Raw genomic sequence first — 23,395 nt, 5'->3', positions numbered from 1 at the left:
AAAAAAGTACTGGGTACACTCTAGATATTTGGACTTTCACCTACTCAGATTTTGCTATTACAGAATTACCGTTATATAAGAGTTGACTTTCAATCAACTTTTACATAAAGTTTTGACCTTGAAATCAGCAGTCGCAGGATTCCATCATAATACGTTGAATAATCATGAAGGTTTTTTGGCATCAATGAACTTAATCATGAAATCGATCGGCTCACAATATGATTAATATTTTATAAGATTGAGAAAGACAAACAAGTTACATGAAACAAAGGGAAGATTTTTAGTTCTCGAACTTGATTGATTAATGAACTATTAATATTTTATTTAGAACTTTAATTGGTGCATGATTGTACTGATAGTTTTAATTGTTAAGATTAATTTCCACTTCTGATCTAATCATGATGATTTACAAATAGATGAACAAACAACTAAATAAAAGCTCAGATAAAATTCAATCTTTACCCATGAAATTGTTTCGATAAAAAGTTGAATAAATTTCTTACAATCTTGAATAAGAAATGATTTCAATGTTTAAATTGTAAAAAATTTTCTACTTTTTTTCAAGTTCTAACCAATTATCTGATCTCATTCAGGTTGATTGTATTCCATTCATTTTTCATGATGAAATGTAAAATGTTCAACAAGAGATAGAGATGGAAAAAGAAAAGACAATAAAAAATTTCCAATGTCTCTCAGATGAATTCTGATCTTCTATTAAGTTCAATTCTATCTCAACCTAATCTTTTATAATACCTTTTTGCCTGAAACTGAACAGGTAAAAACACAGGTAAGTCGTTAGTAACCTGAGCAAAAAGTAACTTTAACTTGAAACACTTTCACCTTTAAGGCTTGAGTTTTGACTTTAATTTGTACCTTGTTACCCTTTACTTACCTGAGTGAAATTGGGGAAACTTTTTTTCTAGTTTTTTCAAGAACTTTTCTTACTTTTTTTCTCTTTTGCTATTATTTGGAAAAAAAGTTCCAAGAAATTTACTCAGGTACATGGTGAACAAAAAAAATTGAGAGGAAAACATTTTCTCTCCAATTCCTGAATTGAATTACCAATTAAGAGGTAAAAGTTTCAAATCAGTTTTCATGGTACAAGAAAAAAAAAAAGTCTCACATGTAAATATATTCATTGAGAAACTGATGAACAACTGATTCGTATTGATTGTAAAACCTTAATCTGGAATCATGAATTGATTGCCAGTTTAAATTGTTCAACTGATTAGCTGAGCAACTTTATTCATCTTCTTGATGATGTACTTTTCCCTTGATTCAGGGTAAACAATTTTAACATCATGATGCTCAAGGTGAAAATAGAGTTAACCTCATATTCAGTTAGGAATGAAAATTTCATTCGATTATCAAGAAATGAATGGTGAAAAAGGAAGAAGAAGAAGAAGTAAAAAAAAGTTCTTTTCTCTTTTTCTTCCATTACCTTTTTTTTCCTAGACTCAGAGTTTCCTTTTAATATGAATTTCTCTCTCTTTCCTCCCATGTTATCATTCTGATTAGTATTATTACTATTATCTGGTTGAGTGGATATTCACATTCCAATAGATTCAGAAATTTCATGGTAAAAAGAGACTGAGTTTATTTTGAAAATGAACACTAACTGGATGCTAACAAAGTTACCAATAATAACACAACACCCTCAGGGGAATTGAGAGTAACCCGAAATCCTTTTAAAAGAGTAACTTGTTTTTTTTACTTCCACCATGGTGACTTGTATCATCCTCATGAAAACATGAACACTTTGTTACATCAATTGGTTTCATTTCTTATAACAAAAACACTATGATAAGATTAGGTTCATATTCAAGTGGTCAGTTGGATTATTGAATAATATCTGAGGTGGAAAATTTCATGTAATATATTGATTTTCTCATGATTCTTCTGTAGATCAATTTTTAAAGATATTTCAAGTTTCCATGATATTTCAAACTTTCACGGAAACGGAAAGACACTGGCAATGAAGAAAGAGGATAAAGATAAGAAACTAATATCTTTTTTCCCTGACTACTCAGAATTTTCTCATTGTTACCATGAAAATAATAAGGTTATAACTCAATGAAAAAGACATTGTATTCATCTGAATCCATGTGAACTCATGATAAACTCAATTTAATTCACCAAGATGAGCCAATGTTTCACCTTCATCTTGTGTACCTATTTTGTGATCCCCTTTGGTAATAAAAGTAACGGTAAATTGGTTTAGCCTTATTATTTCATCTCATCATGATTGAGAAGGATGAAGATAAGAATAAGGATAATCACCATCGAGCATGATGTAGGTTTAACTTTGAACAGTTTTTGTTATCTAAAGATGATGAATGATTAATATTGAACAAATTGAATTAAAGTTCATTTTCAATTCCATTTAATTTTCTGCATGATAATCTTAATACTCATGAATCGATTTTCTCTTTTCAAATTAACCTCTTCTTCAGGTTTATGGTAAATAAAAAAAAGAGAATATTTAATCTCATGGTGATGATAAATATTTCTCTTCATTTGATTCAATGATGACAATGATCCATGATGATGAAGATGATGATAGTATTTAGGATGATATGGATTCATGATGAGGAGAAAAAAAATCCAGATATTTCATGTCAATTCCATTTCGATTCTTGATCCTTTTTATTTCCCATTGGTCATCATCATTTTGACCTCATCATTATATTTTCTTGTCATCAGAATGATGATGAATCATGATGATGATGATGACCATCAACATGATGAAAATCATCTTGAGTCCATCAACTGATTAGTTGAATAGACTCAAGACATTATTGATAAATGGTCCTTCATAATATTATGATTATTATCATTATTACAAATGAAGAAATAATGAATTCTTTTATCATTGGATTTACTATTGGATTATTATGATTCAGATCATCAGCAGAACTCACAGAATCATCATCATGGAAAATCATGATCATGAAGAAAAACCTGAGCCAATTGAAAGGTATTATGGTGAGATGATGATATTTATCAGCCTGAAAAATTTATCCAACCTTATTGATGATTAGTATTAGATGAAGGACAAAAAAAATGTCCACAATCATTGAGTGAATATCAAACTACTATGAACAATTTAAATCTAATCATCGTTTCATACCCTCAGGGTGACTTGATGGAAAAGTTCATCATCCTATCATAGAGATAAAAGTGATGATAATATTCATTAGATTAACTTTAATCATTAACAATTTTCATGGGTGATAATCAAATTTTAGATAACCAAATGAAAAGATAACGGTACTTTTTGTCGATACTCTAGATGATCGGTAGATGGCAGTTACCGTTTTGAATTTTAAATTGTTTCTTTTTTGTTATTGTTGACTTGATGATTGTTAGTTGATTGTTGGACTTTAATTGGTAATAGTTGTGTAAAAGTTAAATGATAAATTGATTGGTTGGAAAGGAAAATATTGAGGCCAATTGATAATATTACTAATAAACAGGAACGGAAGATGAAAATTTTTGTCTATTTGATGGGCTACTTTTTGGTCTACTTTTAGTTTCGTTACTTGACCAACAACAACATTAAAAGCAAACTGGTTTTCATACTTGAAAAACTGTTCGTTACCAAGGTAAATTGTATTTACCATGATGATGATGATGATGATGATGAGGATGAGGATGTTAATACAATAAGTCACTTGTTCATCATTATTATCATGTTTTTTTTATTGTTTTTACATCTTTTTTTTGATTACCTTTAAATTACCTTAATATTAAACTTGGTCTTGGATCTTGAGTCGATTAAATCATTGAGATAATCGATTAGATTGATTTTCCTTTCCTCAAGTTTTTCTTAATGACCCAATGGTCAAGCATATTCACTATCGTTGGTTGTGTTGATTTTTTTCTTCTCAGATAAATGAATAGAAATATTTTTAATCCATTACCATCTATCCAAGGTAAGATGACCATCACTGACCATGCTTGACCAATAGATTGATGGGCAAGTTATTTACTGTTTGAAACTTGTTTCTGCCACCATGATGATGGTGCTTTTTTTCATTTGATTGGAAATACTCAAATAAAAATAGGTTTCAACAATCAGCAAGTATTATTAAAATTTATTGAAGTAAATGATAAGTAATAATATTAACAGTAGATCAGGTAAATGAGCGGTAAGAAAAAAATTTCGTTCACCGTTCCGTCCGGTATTTGGCCTAATGACCTAGTGACGGATTATGATGGTTACCTTTTAAAGGGAAACGATGAAGATGATCATGTTCAGAATGATATTGTTATCAAAAGATAATCTTTAGAACAATTAACCTTGATAAACAAATTAATAAATAGAATTAGTAAAAATCAATCATTTAAAGTGATCATTTCACTTTCTATCAACTTTTTCTACCGGAAAAGATTAATCTTAAATTCAATCCAATATTGGATTAAGATAATAACAAGATTAGATGATTAGACTTCAATATTAACCATTAATCTCTATTTCCTAATAGAAATGGTTTCTTTTTGTTTTCTTATTTTCAATTAATGATAATTAACATGATAACGATAACATTGATAACCTTTAGACATGTTCATTCATGTTATTAATGTTAAAGTATAAGAGGTGACCAACTAATTGAATTACTTTTTTTTGTCAATTTTTTCATGGCTTGACCATAGATATTGAATGTCCACCAATTGATTCAAGTGACCCGAACCGGATAATGACCGTTGATGGGAGGAAGATGCACTCACAGGCTCGTTTCTCGTGTGTTGAAGGCTATTACCTTATGGGCTTTGATGATATCATATGTACACCAAATGGTTACTGGTCTCATCCTTTACCAAACTGTCAAGGTAATTAACTAACAATTAACTAATTATCATTTACTTCAAACAATTACTACTATTAATACATGGATCCAACCTCTATACTTATTTAATGTCAAACCTATTACCTAATAGTATCAGTGTAATGCCAAGTGAAATACCAATTTACTGTTTGCTTTCAATTAATTTGATCACAATTAGCAATTAGCTGGATAATGATTAGTATAAATTGTAATTAATTTCAATTTACAATTGTCTTATTAACTTGGTATATTTTCATACCAATTACTGTACTTAAAATCGTACCATTTGTATAATCAGATGAGTTAATTGTTTACCCATTCATTAGAATCAAATTAGAAGCAATTTACTGATTAGTTTATTACCTTGCCAGAGATAATTAAATTTTGCTAATCTATTAAAGGTGAAATATTGATTAGCAATCAATAAACCATATTGCTAATTGTTAACTCGTTTTTTTTGTCATATCCTGATGATCATCATCAACAACGACAACAAATCAATTATTATTACATTAATAGATCTGCCAATGATTTAGTTAATTGGTCAATCAACTAATTGTCTAACTATCTTTTAAATTTAAAGCAATTGAATGTCCACCTTTATCAACTGATGATCCATACCTGAAGATATCAACTTACAATCGGACATTTGGATCTCGAGTTTACTTTACCTGTCCCAATGGATATAAGTTAAATGGCTTATCATCAATTTCGTGTTTCAAAAATAATACTTGGAGCAATGAGATACCTCAATGTGAAGGTAAAAATTGATAAACATCATCATGGTAATCATCATGATATTATCATGTTGAAACTTTCTCCCTGATTCCCTGAAGAGGATTGAGTAAGAGCCATGAAATAATAGTGTATACACAACAGTATAATGATGATAAAGTTAATAGATTTACAATTGAAAATCAATCAGCATTCATTAGATTGAGATAATAATGATAATAGTAATGAAATCCTGTGGATAGTCTGAAAATTTCATTATGAAATCATTTCACCCAAAAGTAAAGGAGATACTCTGAATAAATGAATTGAATCTGATGGTAATTTCAGATCCAAAGGTTTACCAGAAAGTTAACTAAAATTTTCACAATTGAATCAATTTATCCAATTGATTCTGTTAACCATTCAAATGACGATTCCAATCTAATATTCTACCGTTACACTTTCATCTTAATGTCTCCAAGAGCTACAGTTTCATTTTCTCACTACCATTTAATGTTATTTCCGTTTCCACAATCATTTTCTTTATCGTTAACAATAAGATCTCTACCTGATAACTGGTGAAATTACATTGTTGATAAATCATCATGGAAGTTACTCTACAATTTCCGGTTCTATTTCCATCTTAATCCTTTTCCATGTTACTCTAATTTCCTGCTGAATCAAAATTCAGAACTTTTAGTTTTTTTTTCTCGTATCGTTGACAATTGAAATTTTCATTGATAATAAATTTCAGGGGAAATTTTTCTGTTTCCCAATTCTATTGAACTAATAATAATTCACTTGACCAATATTCTGATCAACATCATCATAAGGATATCGTCCATAGTAATCTGAGATCTCCTGATGAATCTCATGATTACTTTAACAATTGAAGTTCATGTTCAGATGTCAGGCTGTCAGATTTTATCTTCTTTATATTAATCTTGATCTTAAATCTAACATATGAATAATGTTTGATGTCTCAGAATGATGAGAAACTTATATATATTAACTATGGAAATGACAAGAAAAAAAAGAAAAGATTGAAACATGAACAGAATTCATGATAAATTGTGAGATTTTTTCTCTCCTTCTATGATCAACTCATTAGATTTCATCTAATTCATTATTTCATGTGATTTCTTATTCACCATGAATCTAATTCATTTCTCTCTCTCTCTCTCTCTTCATCAGTTGAGCTTGAACGGAATCAATTGATTACCTTGTTCAACCGATCTGAATGATTCATGATGATTATTCAAGTGAATACTAATTGATTATCATGATAAATTGTAACCTTCACCTTCAAGTTGATAATTCAAATTGTGATATCAACTTTGTAACAAGTTCAAGCTAAATTGTAATTGTAACAAGTTTAATTTGGTTTCAATTTAAATCTTCCCTCATTCTATTTTTTTTTTAATTTGATAGCCTGTTAATTGTTACCTGTTAACAATTAAAGATTGTTGATTAAACTTTTTGCTGTTTAGTTAATTGTAATAATCAAGGCAAGAGGAAATTGAGTTGCGATAATTTTTGTTTTCACTTCTGTTTTAATCAATTTTAATTCAGTTAAGTTAATTTTCCAATAATATTGATACCTGTTGATTGTGTTTTGTGAGATGAAAAAAATTAAAGGTGAGAAGGAAAAAATATTAAGAAATCAAATGAACCAATCAAACTATTAATAACAATTGATTAACTCGTCAATCAAATTTGAATAAATTTACTTGTTAATCAACAATTAACGTAACTAATCAAAAAAAAATTCAACTAATGAAAAATAAGTTGAGTCTATTCAGTTACATGGGATTAGGACTCAAAGGCCTATGGAGGATTTTCAAGTTCATCGGAACTTGAGTTCTCACTCTGATCATCATTGTCCTTATCTTCATGATTGACATGATAAAATTCAATCATTTCCTTGATTTTTTGTGTATATCTGAAGTTTTGTTAACAATTAGAATGATAATAATAACGAAATATAATCAGCTCTTGATTCTGGTGATAATTCATCATGATTTAAGTAATAAATTCAGTCTTAATTTCACTATGACGAACGACTGAAAGTCCTTATGATTTACTTTTGATAAACAGGGAAAACTTTAGCATTGGTCAGCTGATGATGAATTCATTGCACATCCTTGACCCTGTCACATGGCTCAGTTGATATTTATCAAGATATTTATCAATAATTATCACCATCCTCATCATCAGTATGATTATAATGCTGAATTTAATTAGGAATCAATAGTTTGCTGATCATATTTTTGTTGTGACTGTTTCGATAATTATTAATATTATTGTTGCTGATTGGAAACAATTGAACTAATCAACTTTAAATAGTGATTAACTATATCTTTTGTGATCAATTAAAGAGTAATTAAGATTAATTCAGATAATATTCATGATATTATCTCACTTATCCTCTTAGCAAAAGTTTTTCGCACTCGAATTACCTGATATCAGATTTTTCTGATTTGATAGAAGTAAAAAAAAAACTCTCATCATTGAGACAGTTTTACAATCTTACCTGAAATCTTATCTTCCCGCCATTTTTATCTCTTTCATCCTCATCTTTTATCATTCTACTGACACTGATTACACCCGATTAAGAAAATAACGGTAAAAGTTGAAAATCGCAAACTGATTAACTTTCACTTTCGCTTTCAAATTTTTCCAGATCACTTTTAACTCTCAGAATTTCTGTCAACTATTTTACCTTTAACCATTATCACCGTCATCATCTGTGATGATTAACATGATTATTTGATTACTGATCTTGATTATTAAGCGCTAGAAGCAAATGGTAATTGCACTTAATCGTTGAGTCTCCCAACGAATCAACAGATTTACACTTAAAACCATAAGTCGAAGTGATTTTGACCTGAAACAGTTTTCTAATCAACAATTAACATCAACAAAACCAAATGAAATTGATCCAATTAGCTTAAATTGTCATCACAGTTTCTTGTTGATAATTGATAAATCTAAAAGTCTGATAATTGGTCAACTTTCCTTAAAAAAAAATATCAAATTAAGAGCCAACAATTAACAATTAACGTTAATTGGAAACCATTTAATAAGTAAAAGTTTCCATCTCATATCATCAAGAAATTTAAAATAGTGATGATAATTAAATTAACAATCATTTTCTCATTCAATTAACTGTCAATGTATAATAATCGTTGATATAACAATTAGCCTCAGGTCATTTCCAATCTCATCATCAGTTGGAGTCGATGAAAAAATAAATCTGTAAAGTAACATATTAATCGTAAATCAAATGTAATAATATTATCATAACTAATGGTTTCAGGCAAATTTAGTTAATCATTAACAATCAAAAAGGTAACTCAAATCACTATCAAAGATGATACATTATCAATGGTCACTTTTGCACATTATATTAGACTGACCATCAGGCTTTTTTCATCCTCCTCTTTATGATTATCATGATGATAAATATAATTCTTATTTTAATAGAATTAAAAAAAACACAATTAGTCTTATTACTTGACCTCTCAGAGATGATAACTAATATTACTGGTGTATCCAAGTGATTTAAAGACTTGAAGCAATTAGAATTAATTTTGATTAACTTTTTACCTTTTCCATTATCTGATTAACATGTTAATCTGGGGATGACGATGATAATATTAACGTTCATTATTTAATCGGAACACACATTTGAACCGGATAGAAGCGTTCAAGTTATCTGGTCAAGGCCAGAATTCAGGTTCGACCTTAATTCATTGTCATCGAATTGTTAATGAGAAACAAAAAGTTTCGATTATTTTTTTTTTCGATTCGAAAACTTGAATTTCTCATTCTCATGATCCTCTGAATATATCAACAGAATTTTTTCATTCATTATAATTATAAATTTGATGGATTAACAATCGTTTCTCAATCAATCTACATCATGTATTTTAATTGCTCTTCTTTTATTGTTTTTTATTGATAGAAAACACTTGCCCCATGCCATCAACCCCATCCAATGGACGTCTACTGGACACTGGTCACTATCGTACTGGTGATTATGTTCAATACTTTTGTAATTCAGGTTACATCATGATCGGTGATGGTTTATCAATTTGCCTTGAAAACGGAACTTGGTCCAAACCAACACCCATTTGTAAGTATATAAAGTAATTAATTAACCGATTATTAATTGATTAAAAAAACAAACTTTGATACTGTTTAAATTGGTTGAAAGGTTTTTACTAACATTTGTTACAATTAATACTAATCACCCAACAATTAGGAACTAATCAATCTAATTACTTGAATCATTCAACATCTTATTACAATTTTACCTTTTTATTAGCCACTAAATAGTAGTAGTAATAATAATAGAGTTCAATTAATTAAACTAATAATAATAATAATAATAATAATGGTTAATAAAATTTACGGAATTTTCTTTTTCATTAATTAACTAAATACACTAATCAAACTTGACTTGATTAACTTGATTAACAATCAAGACCTCATTTATGATCCAAGGCCTTAAGGGTTAAAGGTAATCACGTTGATATTGTTAAGTAATAAACAAGAAAAAGTGAAAGTTAATTTGGATTATTAAAGTTTCATCTTGATTATGATTGGTAAATGTTAATTGTGATTATTTAACAATTATGATTAAAGTGATGTCCTAAATTTGATAAACTTGAAACTTTGATACTTTTATATTGAGTGGGTGATGATTAGCAAAAATTAACAATTAGTATCAAATATATTTTCCAACAATTTCCCATGTAAATGTGATAATTAAGATTGATGATTAAAATTAAGGTGACAATTAAATGGTTAACATTTTACCTTTAATCATAGTGAATGGCCAATGGTCAAGGTGAAAAATAATAGTAAATTACCTTGGGCTGTTTAATTGTTAATCAGATTAATTTTATTGTTTTCCAGTTTAAACAATTTTAATCAACTTTATCGTTTTTCGTAATCAGATTAACAATCAACTGTTGTTGATCAGTTTTAATAGTTGAAACGGATTATCTAAATCCGATTGACTTTTTTTTATCAAAGTGAAAACTTTGTAAAGGTCTAATCATTTACCATAATTAACTAATCACTAACTGTTGGTCATCTTTTCGTTAACAATTAACAGGTAAAGCTTCATGTGAATTTCCCGGTGAACCAACTAATGGTTACCTGATACCAACCAAATTTCATTACAATATCGGTGAAACAATTTCAATTGTATGTAAACCTGATTATCGTCTCCAGGGATCAACTATACTTACCTGTAACTCTGATGGACACTGGTCAGCCCCATTACCTTTCTGTAAACCAGCTTATCCATTAATTTAATATATTAAATGATAAAAAAACAAAGGTTAAATTTAAATGCAAAAAAAGAGAGACAAATCATTTTAAATTGGAAAACACTCAAAGTGTAATTGTGTGTGTGTGTACCTTTTTAATCAATTAATTAGATAAAATGTCCATTAATTGCTTGTTAAATTGTAGGAGAAGGAGAAGAAAAAAATCAACAATTAACAAAGTGTATTTAAAGGGAAGAAAGGAAAGGAAAGGAAAGGAGATTGATAGATAGATAGAGAGGGAATTAAGGGAAAGAGTTTACAACAAGAAACGGAAATGATGAAGAAAATTTCTCAAAAATAAGGTTAATTGTAGTTACCAAAAAAAGGGTAGAAAAAATTTGAATTTTTTGTTAAATTTTCTAAGCTAATTAAATCATTTTTGTTTAACTTTCTTAGTTAAATAAGTGTGGATGTAAAAATCGGAAAACATTTTGAGGAAAGTGATCGCCTCTGCGCCCTCAGCGATGGCCATAGCTCGAGGCCATTCACAGGTCGTATTGATTAAAGAGTAAAGTGAATGGGAAAGGACAAGGGTAAATTGTAGCAATTGAATTTCGGTGATGTGCTTTTTAAGATGGATATATTTTTCTTGGGGTATACCAAGGGCAGCGAGCAGGTAATAGCCATACATGACTGCGTGAACAAATGAATTGACCAATGGAGTTAAAGCTGAATTACCGCCGGGGAAAAATTTACATCCAGCCCAAGCGGTCAAGGGCATGATTGCATGATGGAAAACATGTAATCCTGAAATGTGAGAGTTTTTCTTTCGCAACACAAAAAATAGCGTATCCAAGAAGTCCATAAATTTGGTAATAAAATACAAATAGCCCAAGGCCAATGTTAATCGGGTCTTAAGTGTAACATCACTTGTATCCAATGCTTTACATGACCAGGCTTCAGCACCGAACGATGTAACTGCAAGTCCAACCAGAAAACCAATCAAATTGAGCACAATTAGAACTGAATTGTGGATAATCATTGCTCTTCGACAATCCCATGGGGCTGAGTTTTTCATCATCTTTGGTCCCCAATATTTGGCAAAGAAAATGTAAAGACCAACAATGGTCAGAACTTTCCATGGTCCACCATGAAGGAGGGGATATGAATCGATTCGAGGGTCACCTTTTTCTTGCCACACTTCATAATGAACATAATTAATTGTGTTTAACAAATTTGCTAACATGATGATTACACTAATGAATGATGATGATGAGTCGGTGATTGTTATTGTCGTTTTTTTTTGTTAATTGTTGGTCAGTCAAGTAGTAACTGTTGATTTTTTTTACTAATCAACGAATTGAAACTGTAATTAAATGAAAAGAAAACTTAATTTTGTTCATAAATCAAAGTTAATGAAAATAAGAATATATTGATTCTAGAAACAAAAATTAACTAAAGGGAGGAGCAGGAGGAGAAAGAGAGTGAGAGTGAGTGAGAGAGAAAGAGAGAGAGAGAGGGAGGGAGAATGAGAGAGAGAGAGAGAGACGAGGAAAGATGATAAAGATGATTAAGTAGCTTGATGATTAACAATTTATTCATATTTAGATTTAATCAGTTTAACCAATCAAATAAGATTAAATTGTCCAATCTAAATCAACGATTTTCTCTTTCTACATTTATGTCAAAAAATCGTCGAATCATCATCATCAATTTATCATCTTTATACTCGTTGACTTTTTTTTAATTTGATTTTAAAAATTATTTTGATTACAACAAAACAAAAGGGACATTCACATTAAAGAAAAAGATGAAAGTTTTTACTGTTAAAAGGAAGATGGCGCTAGTAGATACAAAGAACATTGAAAGAATCGAAAGAGAAATTTTTCTCTTTCGATCTGTGGCTCCATCTGCCCCTAGAGGTTAAAAACTTTTATCTTGAACGTTATTGTAATCTTAATTGTGATGAACCCTTTTTTTCAAGTTGATTTGACCCAATACAAAGTCAATTTAAATAGTTTTCCTCACAATAACAAATTAAAACGTTAGATTTAATGTTAATTTGATCGTTTGTTGACATTTTGTTTATTCATTTAAAACTTTTAAAGTTAACAAGTTTGGAGAGAGAGAAAGAGAAAGAAAGAAAGAAAGAAAGAGAGGGACAACGAATTGATTCTCTGTAAGGATAAGGAAATTAAGTGAATGATGGAAAATAACTTACTAGGAAAATGAATGATGAATATCCTATTCCAAGGGGAAAGATGATGGTGTAGATAAAGATGAAAATGAAAACGTTGAAAGTTTATCGATGAAAATTCTGATACATGATGGTTACTTTAACGGTTAAGGTTGATATTGGTTTAGCCTCCGAAAACAACAGTAACTTATTGACCTGAATGTAAAGTTGACAGAAGAATAAGAAGAAAGAAAGAGATTGAGGATGAAAAGAAGAGGGAGGATGATAAAAAAAATAAGAAAAAAAGGAGGGAGAGAAAAGGAAGATGATGAAGATGAAGATGAGGAGAAGAGAGAGAGAGAGAGAGAGAAGGTTTTTCCTTTGATTAATAAGAAAGTGGGAAGTATGTTGAAAATTGGACAATCGGACAGACTCTTAAGGTGGATTTTAAACTGTTCGGACAAAATTTTGGTAATTTAAGGTTAATTTAAAGTATATCATAAACAATAATCGATAGATTATAATTTTGACAAGTTCTAAATTGTGCCCGAATCAAGTATCTAAATAATTGATGGTCAGATGAGATAAATTGATGAGACTAATCTATGGTAGGGTAAGGGTTAAAGAGAAAGGTAAAAATTCTGTATCATTTGATACTAAATTTGATTCAATCATAAAGGAGAGAGAGAGAGAGAGAGGATGATGATGATGATGATGAAAATAAGTAAACAATTGCATTGATCAGAATAGTAATCAAGTTTATCAAGATTATTTAGTACAATATGAAATTTTAACCTGATTTACTGATGATGATGATGATAAAAAAAAACGATAAGTTGTTGATCAGGTAACAAAGAGAGTGAGAAAGAGGATGATGATGATAATAGTGATGGTGGGGATGATGATAAGGAAGGGATGTAATCAGACAAGAGAAAGTTGGCAAATTATTGCAAAAATTGACAATAAGACGTTGAATCAATTGAATTGTTCATCATCATCATCATCATGATTAACTCTCATCCTCATCACCTACAATTTTCATCCTACCTTCATCTTCATCTTCATCTTCATCATCAACTTGTTTTCTTACTTTCCATTCACCTTGTTAGATTTACTCCTTCATCATCATCATCATCATTTGGCACAATTATCCCTAAATTGTTTTGTTATTATTTCTTTTACAATTACGATTTGCAATCAACGATTGTTGTTTATTTACTTCGGGATTTTTTTTTCGTCACAAACTTTTTGTTTTCTTGGATAAAAATTACTTTTTATTTCTTAGTTTCTCTTGGCCTTTAATTTTTGATTAATTTTCATTACAATTAACAATCAACAATCAAATATTTATCTTACGGGTTGTACTTGTTTTTTGATTGTTTGATTGTCGATTTCAATATTTAACTTAATTGTCACCCACAAGTTTTTAATTTTCTTACCTGATTGTGACTCCAAATTTGGTCACAATTTTCAAAATCAATTTTTTCTTTCATCTTTATTGTGTCACAATTATTGTTATTTATTAATGTCATTGGGAATAATCAACTTTAATTGTAAATTGTTACTCTCTTGGTATTGACTAACTAAAAGTCTTGTATTGTATATTTCACCGTTGATTGTTAATTATTTAGAAACTTTGATCACATTGATTGACAATTATTAATAACATCACGAAACATTTTGATTTGATTCATGTTAATTTGTTAATTGCTCTGATTAATTGAAATATTTGTTTTCCATTGTTTTTTTTTAATAATTTCAAGTATTTTTGATTAGCTTGATTTGTGGTTGTTTGATCTTAGTTATCAACTAAATTTGATTGATTTGGTTAAATTTGATTGTAGCTTAAGCCATCTAACGGTTTCCATTCAAGTTAAATTGATTACAATTAAATTCACATCTCAAAGAAATTTAAATTAACTAATTAGTTGCAATTAAATTTTGAGCTTAAATAAAATCTTCAACTGAAAATTTTAACTATTAATTAGCTGTTATAAACCAATCAATCCTAATGTTAATCCATTGGATTAAACTTTCTTTTGGTTACTATTATCAATCAATGGCAATGATCAGCTAATCATTTCAAATTAATTGTTTATATTCAATTTGTTTCTATCAAGTGAATATTTAAGACTTGATAATTCATGATTAACTTGATTGTTAGCGAATATTTGTTAATTGTGACCAAAGAGGCGCTATAGTCATAAACATTTCTCACAATCAAATTTATTAATAGTTACTATTAATAAAACAATTTTTTTCTTAATAAGTTAAATAACAAAGATGATAAATTGATTCTGGATTCCTAATGTATTAATAGTATCAAAAGAAATCATTATATAATCATTGAATCTAAATTGAATCGAACTACTAGTAAAACTTTCAGCACAATTAAACTAATTACTTTAGACCAATAGAGGAAAAAAATATCACAACTGAGACAATTTGATAATCTCAACCCTAATTGTGATTAAATTGGCCCTCATCTTTTACTTATTGCATTAGAAAGTAACTGTTTCAATTGTTAGTAATAAATTTTGATGATTTCTCAACAAATCAGCTGATTGTGTGTAAAAATGAATCAGAAATATTTACAAATTTAACCGAATTAACAATTTCTGTCCATAAAAAAGCTTTAAATTAAATTAAAAGTTAAATTGAAATGATAATAACAATAATCATGGAGACAACTGAATGAATAGATTTGAATTTGAATGAAAAACTTTCAATTCAATTCAATTTGTAAATGTTTAATTTTCAAATGATTATCATTAATAATAATGATTATGATGATGATGACTGATTTGTGAGATAATTAAATGATTAAAAAGAGACACGAAAATAGATGAATTAACATAATCAAATTAAATTGCGAGCATAATCAACAAGGATAAGTATTAGAAGACAAAAAAAAAGTATATTAATAATAACTGGGAGTTAGTTTTGTCTGGTATCATGATAAACTTTAATCATGATGATGAACAATCAACTTGAAGCAAATATTATTAAATTATGAGTAAATAATAATAAATTATAAGGTGTGGCTTTGACTGTGGTAATTTTAACATAGTTGATTGTTGAAAACATGATAATACCATTGAATGAATTCATTGAATCCATAGTAGGAAATGAAAGTAAACACAACTTCAATTGGGTTTTCAGGCTAACCACTCATGATGATGTTTTCATGATGATGATGACGATGAAATTAAAAAGGAAAAGACTCTAAGAAAGAAAGGAAAATATTCTGATGATGATGAGGATGAGGATGAAAACGAGTGTCCATGTTGTATATCAACATTCATCATCTCCATCGCCATGTTTAATCATTATCATTGTAAGAAGATGATGACAAGTCCTTTTATTGGTGAATCGCATTCAACTTGCCATTTATTTCATCATAATCAACCTTTTCATTGAGTTTATAGAGATCATCATTATCATCATCATAAACATCATTCAGATCATAATATTGACTATACTTAATATCAGACCTTTGAATCTTTGTCTTCCTCATCCTTTTGTACTTTTCATCTTCTTTATCACCAGAATCATCTTATTATCATTTTCATCATCTGTAAATTTTACGTCATTGACAACATTCAGATTATTATTATTGCTTTTATATTAATTTGCAATTTCATGTCAACATTGTTGTCAACTTGATCGTTAATGATAACAATAAAGGGTTAACTTAATGGATATTGTTTTATGTAATTTTTACAGTTAACAGGTAATCAAACTGACAGGAGTCACTACGGAAATTGATTACTTTCTCAGTAGTCATCAGTTTCATGGCAAAATTCATGTGAAAGCAAATCCAAATTCAATCACCAAGTGCAAGAGTAGAAGATCATCAATCAATTAAACCTTTAGAATCTTCAATTTTGATCATTTTATCATTAGAAATACTCTAATCACCTGAGCTAATATTTAGGATATTATTTGTTCATTTTCTCAACTATTTTAATAATTGTCTCGAAATCTAGTAGCATCCTTTGGCATTGGTTTTCCTTTTTGTATCTTTGGACTATTCGGATTCTTTGGTGTTCAAGTCTTAATTTAACTAATTGTTCAATGGTAATCGAGTCGCTAATCAATGGAGTTACTGGTTAGTTTTTTCACCAACAAAAGATGTTGATTGTTTTTATCTTGTAAACTCATCAGCTAAAGTGATATATTGTTTTGATATTAATGATTGATTGGGCTGATTAAATGATAATCATATTGAAACAATTTGATAATGTTAAGTGAAAGTGTATGAAAGCTAAAATATCACTGAATTAACAGTATCGCTTTGATGGATTTTCATGATTGTTTCCATTTTCCAATTTTCATCTGATGGAAATATTTTCGTTCAGATTGATTTTCATGTAATATTTTTTTTTGTTTTCTTTCATTTAACATTATCCCATTTTGAAGTGTATTAAATACATGTGATTTTATCATGGAAACTATTTTATTTATATATATGATAGTGAAAGATGAGAAAAGAAAAATTCTGAGTTATCATGAGAAGGATAAAGTTGAACAGGAAAAAATGATTCAGTTGAGAAGGAAAGATAAAAAAAGAAGAAGAGAAAAGTTAATATCTAATGGCTTTTTCTTCCTCATCCTCATCGTGATAATTGTTGAAAAAAGAAGAGCAAAAATCAGAAAGTAAATATAAATTACCCAACAATTAAGGCCTAATATGCGCTTCAAGGGTTGAGAGAGACACAAATGCTTATGGTTATCGTTGAGGTTGAAAGGTTATATTACAAGAGTTATGATAATGAGAAAAAGGGTAAATGATCAATCCTGATGATACAATTTGATTAAAGGATTAGATGGTTAAACTGTATGGGTAGTTGAACAATCAGATATGTTTTTTTTTCAGTGAAAGATGATATATTGTTGTGAAGATGAGAATCAATGGTTGGGAGGATTGAATTGAAATTCAAGTTAAAAAGAGAATTGTAATGATGATAATAATGTTAATCATGACGATAATGATAATATGATTATATTACTATTATTAATATTACCATTATCATTATCATAGTTGGTTATTATCATTAATATTGTTCCAGAGGAAGGTAGGAGAAAAAAAGAATGAAAGAAAAAAATGAGATCTAAATAGACGATAAAAAGGCGATTCCATGAGAGAGAGAGAGAGAGAGATGATGATGATGATGATGATGATGATGAGGAGATCGTTGAATAAACAGAAAAGAGATAAGATCCTCGACTATTATTCATTGTAGAATTTCATAAACAGATAAGTTTAGTGTTCGTTGAGCGAATGGTTATGACATGAAATGTAAAAAACTATCAGAATTTAAGGTGAATTTGGAGATTGTGGTGATGAGATTGAGAGAGTTGGAAAGGTAAATAATAGAAATAAATTGAGGATTGAAAAGAGAAGAAAAAATTTTCTCTCTCATTCTCTTTGTATTAATTAACAGAATGACCATTGCTGTTGATTGAAGTGGACAAAGTGAGAAGAGAGTGAAGGTGAGTGAGAATAGGAAGGAGAAATTAAAAAGGAAAAGGAGTTTCAGGGAATGGGAGTTGGACAGAAATCTCTTTCATTCTAAGGTTTGATTATATTCTAACTGGACCAATTGTTCAGTGACTTGAAATGAACTGAATTATCAAAGGTAAATTAATGCTCGATGATAATGATGATTAAAGTGAAAGGGAAGGACTTGTGAAGAGAGTTCGAGAGAGAATAGAAGTTGCCGAATGAAAGAGAAACAAGATGAGAGAAAGAGAAGATGAGAATTGATCGTTGGAAAAACAGTTGAATAGAGTTAATGTAAGATGAACAAGATGATGATGAAAACATGAAGCATGAGCTGAACTCAGTCGATAGATGATACTTTGGAACTCTGTGAAACTCGGTTAGACTCATTGAAGATTTTAATGTGGCTGTTGCTTCAAGAAGAGAAAACCTTTTCCACCACCAACCTCATCTTCCATCATTTCTGTTTCCTCTTTTTTTCTTTCGTTCTTTTTACAATATAAACATCCCAAAAGAACTTTTTTCTTCTCCTTACCATTCTTATTCCATTTTGCTCACTTACTTATATTCTCATCATCACCAAGCTTGACTTCTTTATCTTATATACTCATATTCTTCTCTTGGATTTATCCTCATCTTCTTTCTTAAGCTTTGTTTTTCCATTTTCATCATATTCTTTTTCCGCCTCTTTTCCTTTTCCTTTTATCATTTTCTTCTAATTTTCTTTTTGTCTTCTTCTTTTCAGTGTTTCCTATTTTTTTCGAGCACTTTAATTCCTTTTGTTTCTTTATATATATAAATATATTTATTCCAGTTTCAGGATTACATTGAAAGTGAAGTTAATCCACCACAATCAACGCCAACGTTGAACATCATTGTTGTTACTTGTGACCAACATCAATCACTGGAAAAGAAATTGTGACAAAAAAACAGTTAATTCAATGAGAAATCAGCAAACCGGGTTAATTGTAATTCCTCTGTAATACTCACCAAGTTACTATTGTTTTGGTGTAACAAGTAAATTACCATTTGAACAATTGAAAAAGCAACACGTTGATTTGAATCTGAAAACAGTAAAGTGATCAACAACAACAACAGTTTTACTTTAAACACTATCAACATCTTAATTAGTTAATCAACAATGGAATCAGCATCTGATAGATTCATGTGTTGTTGATGTTAAATTGTGATGTTTACATAATATGTTCAGTTAATTATTATAATAGTTACCCAAAAATATCCAGAAAATTTAACGTTGAAATCAAAGAGGAGAAAAAGGAAAACCAGAGAATCAAATTTAATTATTATTAGTTACTAGGTCTTAAATCATCAATTTTAAACTGGCTTCTAATCATTACAAGTTGAATGGTTGGTTAATTGTTTAGAGGGAAGAAGAAAATTAATTTCAATCAATAACGTTGAGAGTTAACTGTTTGTTTATCGAAGATGATTTCGGCTATGCCAGCGGTTGCTGTTCGCCGAGAGCGGGAAAAGAATCGCCAAGGAAAACTGATCGGCGATCCTTTCGCAAGAGGTAGTTATATCGCCGGTCATCAGTTGCATCATTTGCCAACATCTTATTATCATCCTCATCATCTTCATCATCATCATCATAATTCATCAAATCAACAAGGAAATAAATCAATTGATCGTAATCATAATTCATCTGATTGTGTAAACATCTCAAGTGAAGATAAAAATGGTTTAACTTTTTTAATCTACTCGGGTTTCGGTTGCCTGGCAATCGGATTAATTTTTCTTCTAATTGGTATTGTAACAATTAAATTACCTTCTCAGATTATTGGTCTAGTGTTTATTGGTTTAGGTGGTTTGTTTTGTGTAATCAAAGTTATCCTCAATGGTAAATCATCATCTTCATCTTCATCATTATCTTCACCACCAAGAGCAACAACAACAACAACAACAACGAGTGGAAACTAATTGTGATGGAGTTAGAAGCGATAATGTTGATAACAATTTAAATTTAATAAGAAGCTCCATTAATCAACCGTTGATTGTTGATTCTAAACAAACAGTTAAACTGCCAAATTCACCAAAGTCAATGAATAATTCAATGCCTACGGAGAAATCAGCTGATTGTCTAAATCAAACATCATCAAAATCAATTGATCAACAATACCTCGAGGCAAGTTAACAGTCAAAGACAATTTTACTTTCCCTCTCTCTCTCTCTGTTTAAATTGAAAATTTAATCATCTAAGTGTCATCCTAATCATCATTCACTCTGTTATCAACAATTAACCTTCGTAACTAAATATCATGTCAATCAAATCATTCAATTGTAATTTCATTTCTTCTTCAAGTCTGTATCAATCATTTAACCTTTAAACTCGTAATTAAATTGTGAACAACAATTAAGTCAAACTGATTATTTTGACCCTGATTTAAATAATAAACTGTTCTGTCTTGTTATTACATGTTAACTTTAATTAATGAAAATCTTTTCTCTTCCACAATCAAATTTGATAGTTACAACAGTAAGAAGAAGATAAAACTGAACTAAATTTTTCTGCAATTATATTGACCAGTAAGTGGAAAATTAATTAAATTAACTTGTCAATTAATTATGAGATTGGTTGATTAAACTTGTACCTTCTAAGTACTTGTAAAGACTGTGCTCAAGCTACAAGGGTATTAGTAAGGTTAATAACAAAAAGTTCTGCCGAAAATCGTAAAAAACAGAAAAATATTGGAACGCAATCTGAAAAGTTCCGTTCATGAGAAGTTCCGATTCAAGAATAAGGCCATAATATTGAATAGAAAGGAGAGAGAAAAAGTTAATCAATGAAATTTGCGTTTTTTTTAGTGAGAATCGCGGCGATTTCATGAATAAATGAGAAACAATTGATTTAAAAGTTGTGAGATTTTACGATCGATTAATTTAAATAATTAAACGAGTCATTTGCTTATTTCCTTTTCAACTCAAAGATTCAAAACAATATTATTACCAAATCGATTTCAAAACTATCAATTTAATTGATATTTTATTTAAGATTTTGTTTTTCAATCTCATAGTAATCGATAAATGAGAATTTTGATATTATTATTGATAATTTTGAATATTTATCAATGATATTGGTGTTACTCCTAATTAAAGAGGAAAAGTTAGTTTTTTATGTGTGTTTTTTTTGCCAAGATGAGAAGATTAATATTATTCGTTAAATTGTTCTGTTTGATTGGTTGTTCGATTCAATTGTTCATAATAACGAAAGAATTTTTCGCATTCAAAGTTCGGAATGATGTGACATTCGAAGAATTGACAACCGTTGAGTTACCAGCAATCGATCTCTATTTTCCTGCTTCTTCGGCTCTGAATTTAACTGAACTTTGCTTCAGATATTCAGAAAAGATTTTAAATTCGTCAACGCGTCATGATTATTTCAATAAAATGAATAATCTTTTCGAAAAAGATGATTCAGTTATCAATAAATGTATGAAACTAATTCCACAAATGAGCCAACTTTGGGAATCTATTAGTGAATCCATTACAATCGGAGTCATGAAAGAACTCAATTTGTTCAATGACCTAGAATATGACGTTTTTTGGGAGCTTGAAAATCGTAAAAACACAAAAGTCACTGACAAATGCAGAAAAAAGATCTATTTCAGCGGCATTGCGGTTATTTTTCGAATTGTTTGTAAAAATAACAACCAAATTTTCAGCGAGAAAAAGTACGAAATGAGCCAATATCGAGCGATGATCAGATTTCTCACTCTTATTCCTTTTGGATTACGATTCAGTGATCCTAAAATTCAACCTGACGATAATTTTGATAATTATCTGATATTTACTGAGAAAATCTCAGCACACGTAGTGAAGTATAAAAAGTCAATCTTCAGATCACTTGAATATCCATATGAAACGAACTGTCATCATTATGATAGACTAAGAATACTTCATGATTGTATAATAGAATCGGATGAGTCCAAGAATCGGAGTCACATGAGTAAAACCGCATTATACGAATGGGAAAAGTATTCGATGAATACGAACAGTAGTTTCTATGATTCTACTGACGGTGACCTGGAAACGTACACCAAATGTGAGAAAAGATTCAAGCACCTGAATGTGAACGTGTTACTTATTCTCTAGTTAATCGAAGACTTATTTCGTTCTCGTCGACCTTAAAGAATATTCTTCAGAATTTTGATGTCAATTTCTATATTATCTACATGAAATCTCCAACAGAATTTGTTCAAACCACTATCGCTTATCCAGCATTTACTTTGGCCGAATATCTTATTTACGCTGGAAGTATTTTGGGTCTTTGGTTTGGATTCTCAATTCTAGATGGAATCACGATTGCACTTGAAAACTATCGGAAATTTTTACAAAAGAAACTTTTTATTACTTCGAACTTGAGGCCGAAATTTCGAGCAAGTAAAATCGATTGCGATCAAAGGGAACATTTGCGAAAAGTTCTAAGTCGCTGGAATAGTTCCAAGAGATACTATTAGCATTATTCTGTTCTGGTGTTTATTTTACTCAATGAGAGTGAACTTTGAAACTTTGGTATTCCCAATTGGAAATATCAGAGAATTCAACTTGTATTAATAATTAGTTTAGATAGAAAATGTTATTAGTTGAGAATGTTAATTGACTGAATTGCTATTTAGATCGATAAGTAATTATGGTCAATCTCTTGACCCAAACTAGTGGAAAGTTAATTGTCATCAGAATTATGATATTAATTGTTTAGAGTAAATTGTCAACTATATTCATTAGATTATTAAATATTGTGATAATCGCGTGATTACTGGTCGTTATTGAACCGTCACGTTCTCTGAAAACCTTGTACTTTTTGTTTTCTCTTTTCATTATCACTGGTTATGGATAATGAAAGTACAAAAGAATACAATTAATGGCA

At 29.4% G+C, this 23,395-nt stretch overlaps 3 protein-coding genes across 3 annotated transcripts in view; 2 read left to right on the top strand and 1 right to left on the bottom strand.

The window, feature by feature from the left end:
- Window positions 1–10,899, top strand: part of LOC128386572 (locomotion-related protein Hikaru genki-like) — a 40,102-nt gene extending 29,203 nt beyond the window's left edge. The window contains exons 7-10 of the mRNA XM_053345624.1: window positions 4,657–4,833; window positions 5,413–5,589; window positions 9,511–9,681; window positions 10,669–10,899. Of these exons, the coding sequence (XP_053201599.1) occupies window positions 4,657–4,833; window positions 5,413–5,589; window positions 9,511–9,681; window positions 10,669–10,871 (728 nt within the window). The 3' untranslated portion in view covers window positions 10,872–10,899. The remainder of the gene's footprint in view (window positions 1–4,656; window positions 4,834–5,412; window positions 5,590–9,510; window positions 9,682–10,668) is intronic.
- Window positions 10,900–10,931: 32 nt separating this feature from the next.
- LOC128386583 (elongation of very long chain fatty acids protein AAEL008004-like) lies at window positions 10,932–13,187 on the bottom strand. The gene is made up of 2 exons (XM_053345644.1): window positions 13,047–13,187; window positions 10,932–12,191 (listed from the first exon to the last, which is right to left on the bottom strand). The coding sequence occupies exon 2, from the start codon at window positions 12,069–12,071 to the stop codon at window positions 11,259–11,261; it is 813 nt and encodes a 270-aa protein (XP_053201619.1). The 5' UTR covers window positions 12,072–12,191; window positions 13,047–13,187; the 3' UTR covers window positions 10,932–11,258.
- A 5,277-nt stretch (window positions 13,188–18,464) lies between these two features.
- Window positions 18,465–20,927, top strand: LOC128386594 (uncharacterized). The gene has a single exon (XM_053345655.1). It carries the CDS (start codon window positions 19,954–19,956, stop codon window positions 20,446–20,448), a length of 495 nt encoding a protein of 164 aa, XP_053201630.1. The 5' UTR covers window positions 18,465–19,953; the 3' UTR covers window positions 20,449–20,927.
- The last annotated feature ends 2,468 nt before the right edge of the window (window positions 20,928–23,395 follow it).

The sequence above is a fragment of the Panonychus citri genome, unplaced genomic scaffold, assembly GCF_014898815.1.
Source record: "Panonychus citri isolate SS breed McGregor unplaced genomic scaffold, ASM1489881v1 Contig00072, whole genome shotgun sequence".
NCBI lineage: Eukaryota > Metazoa > Arthropoda > Arachnida > Trombidiformes > Tetranychidae > Panonychus > Panonychus citri.
This window is presented reverse-complemented; position numbering and strand designations above follow the sequence as displayed.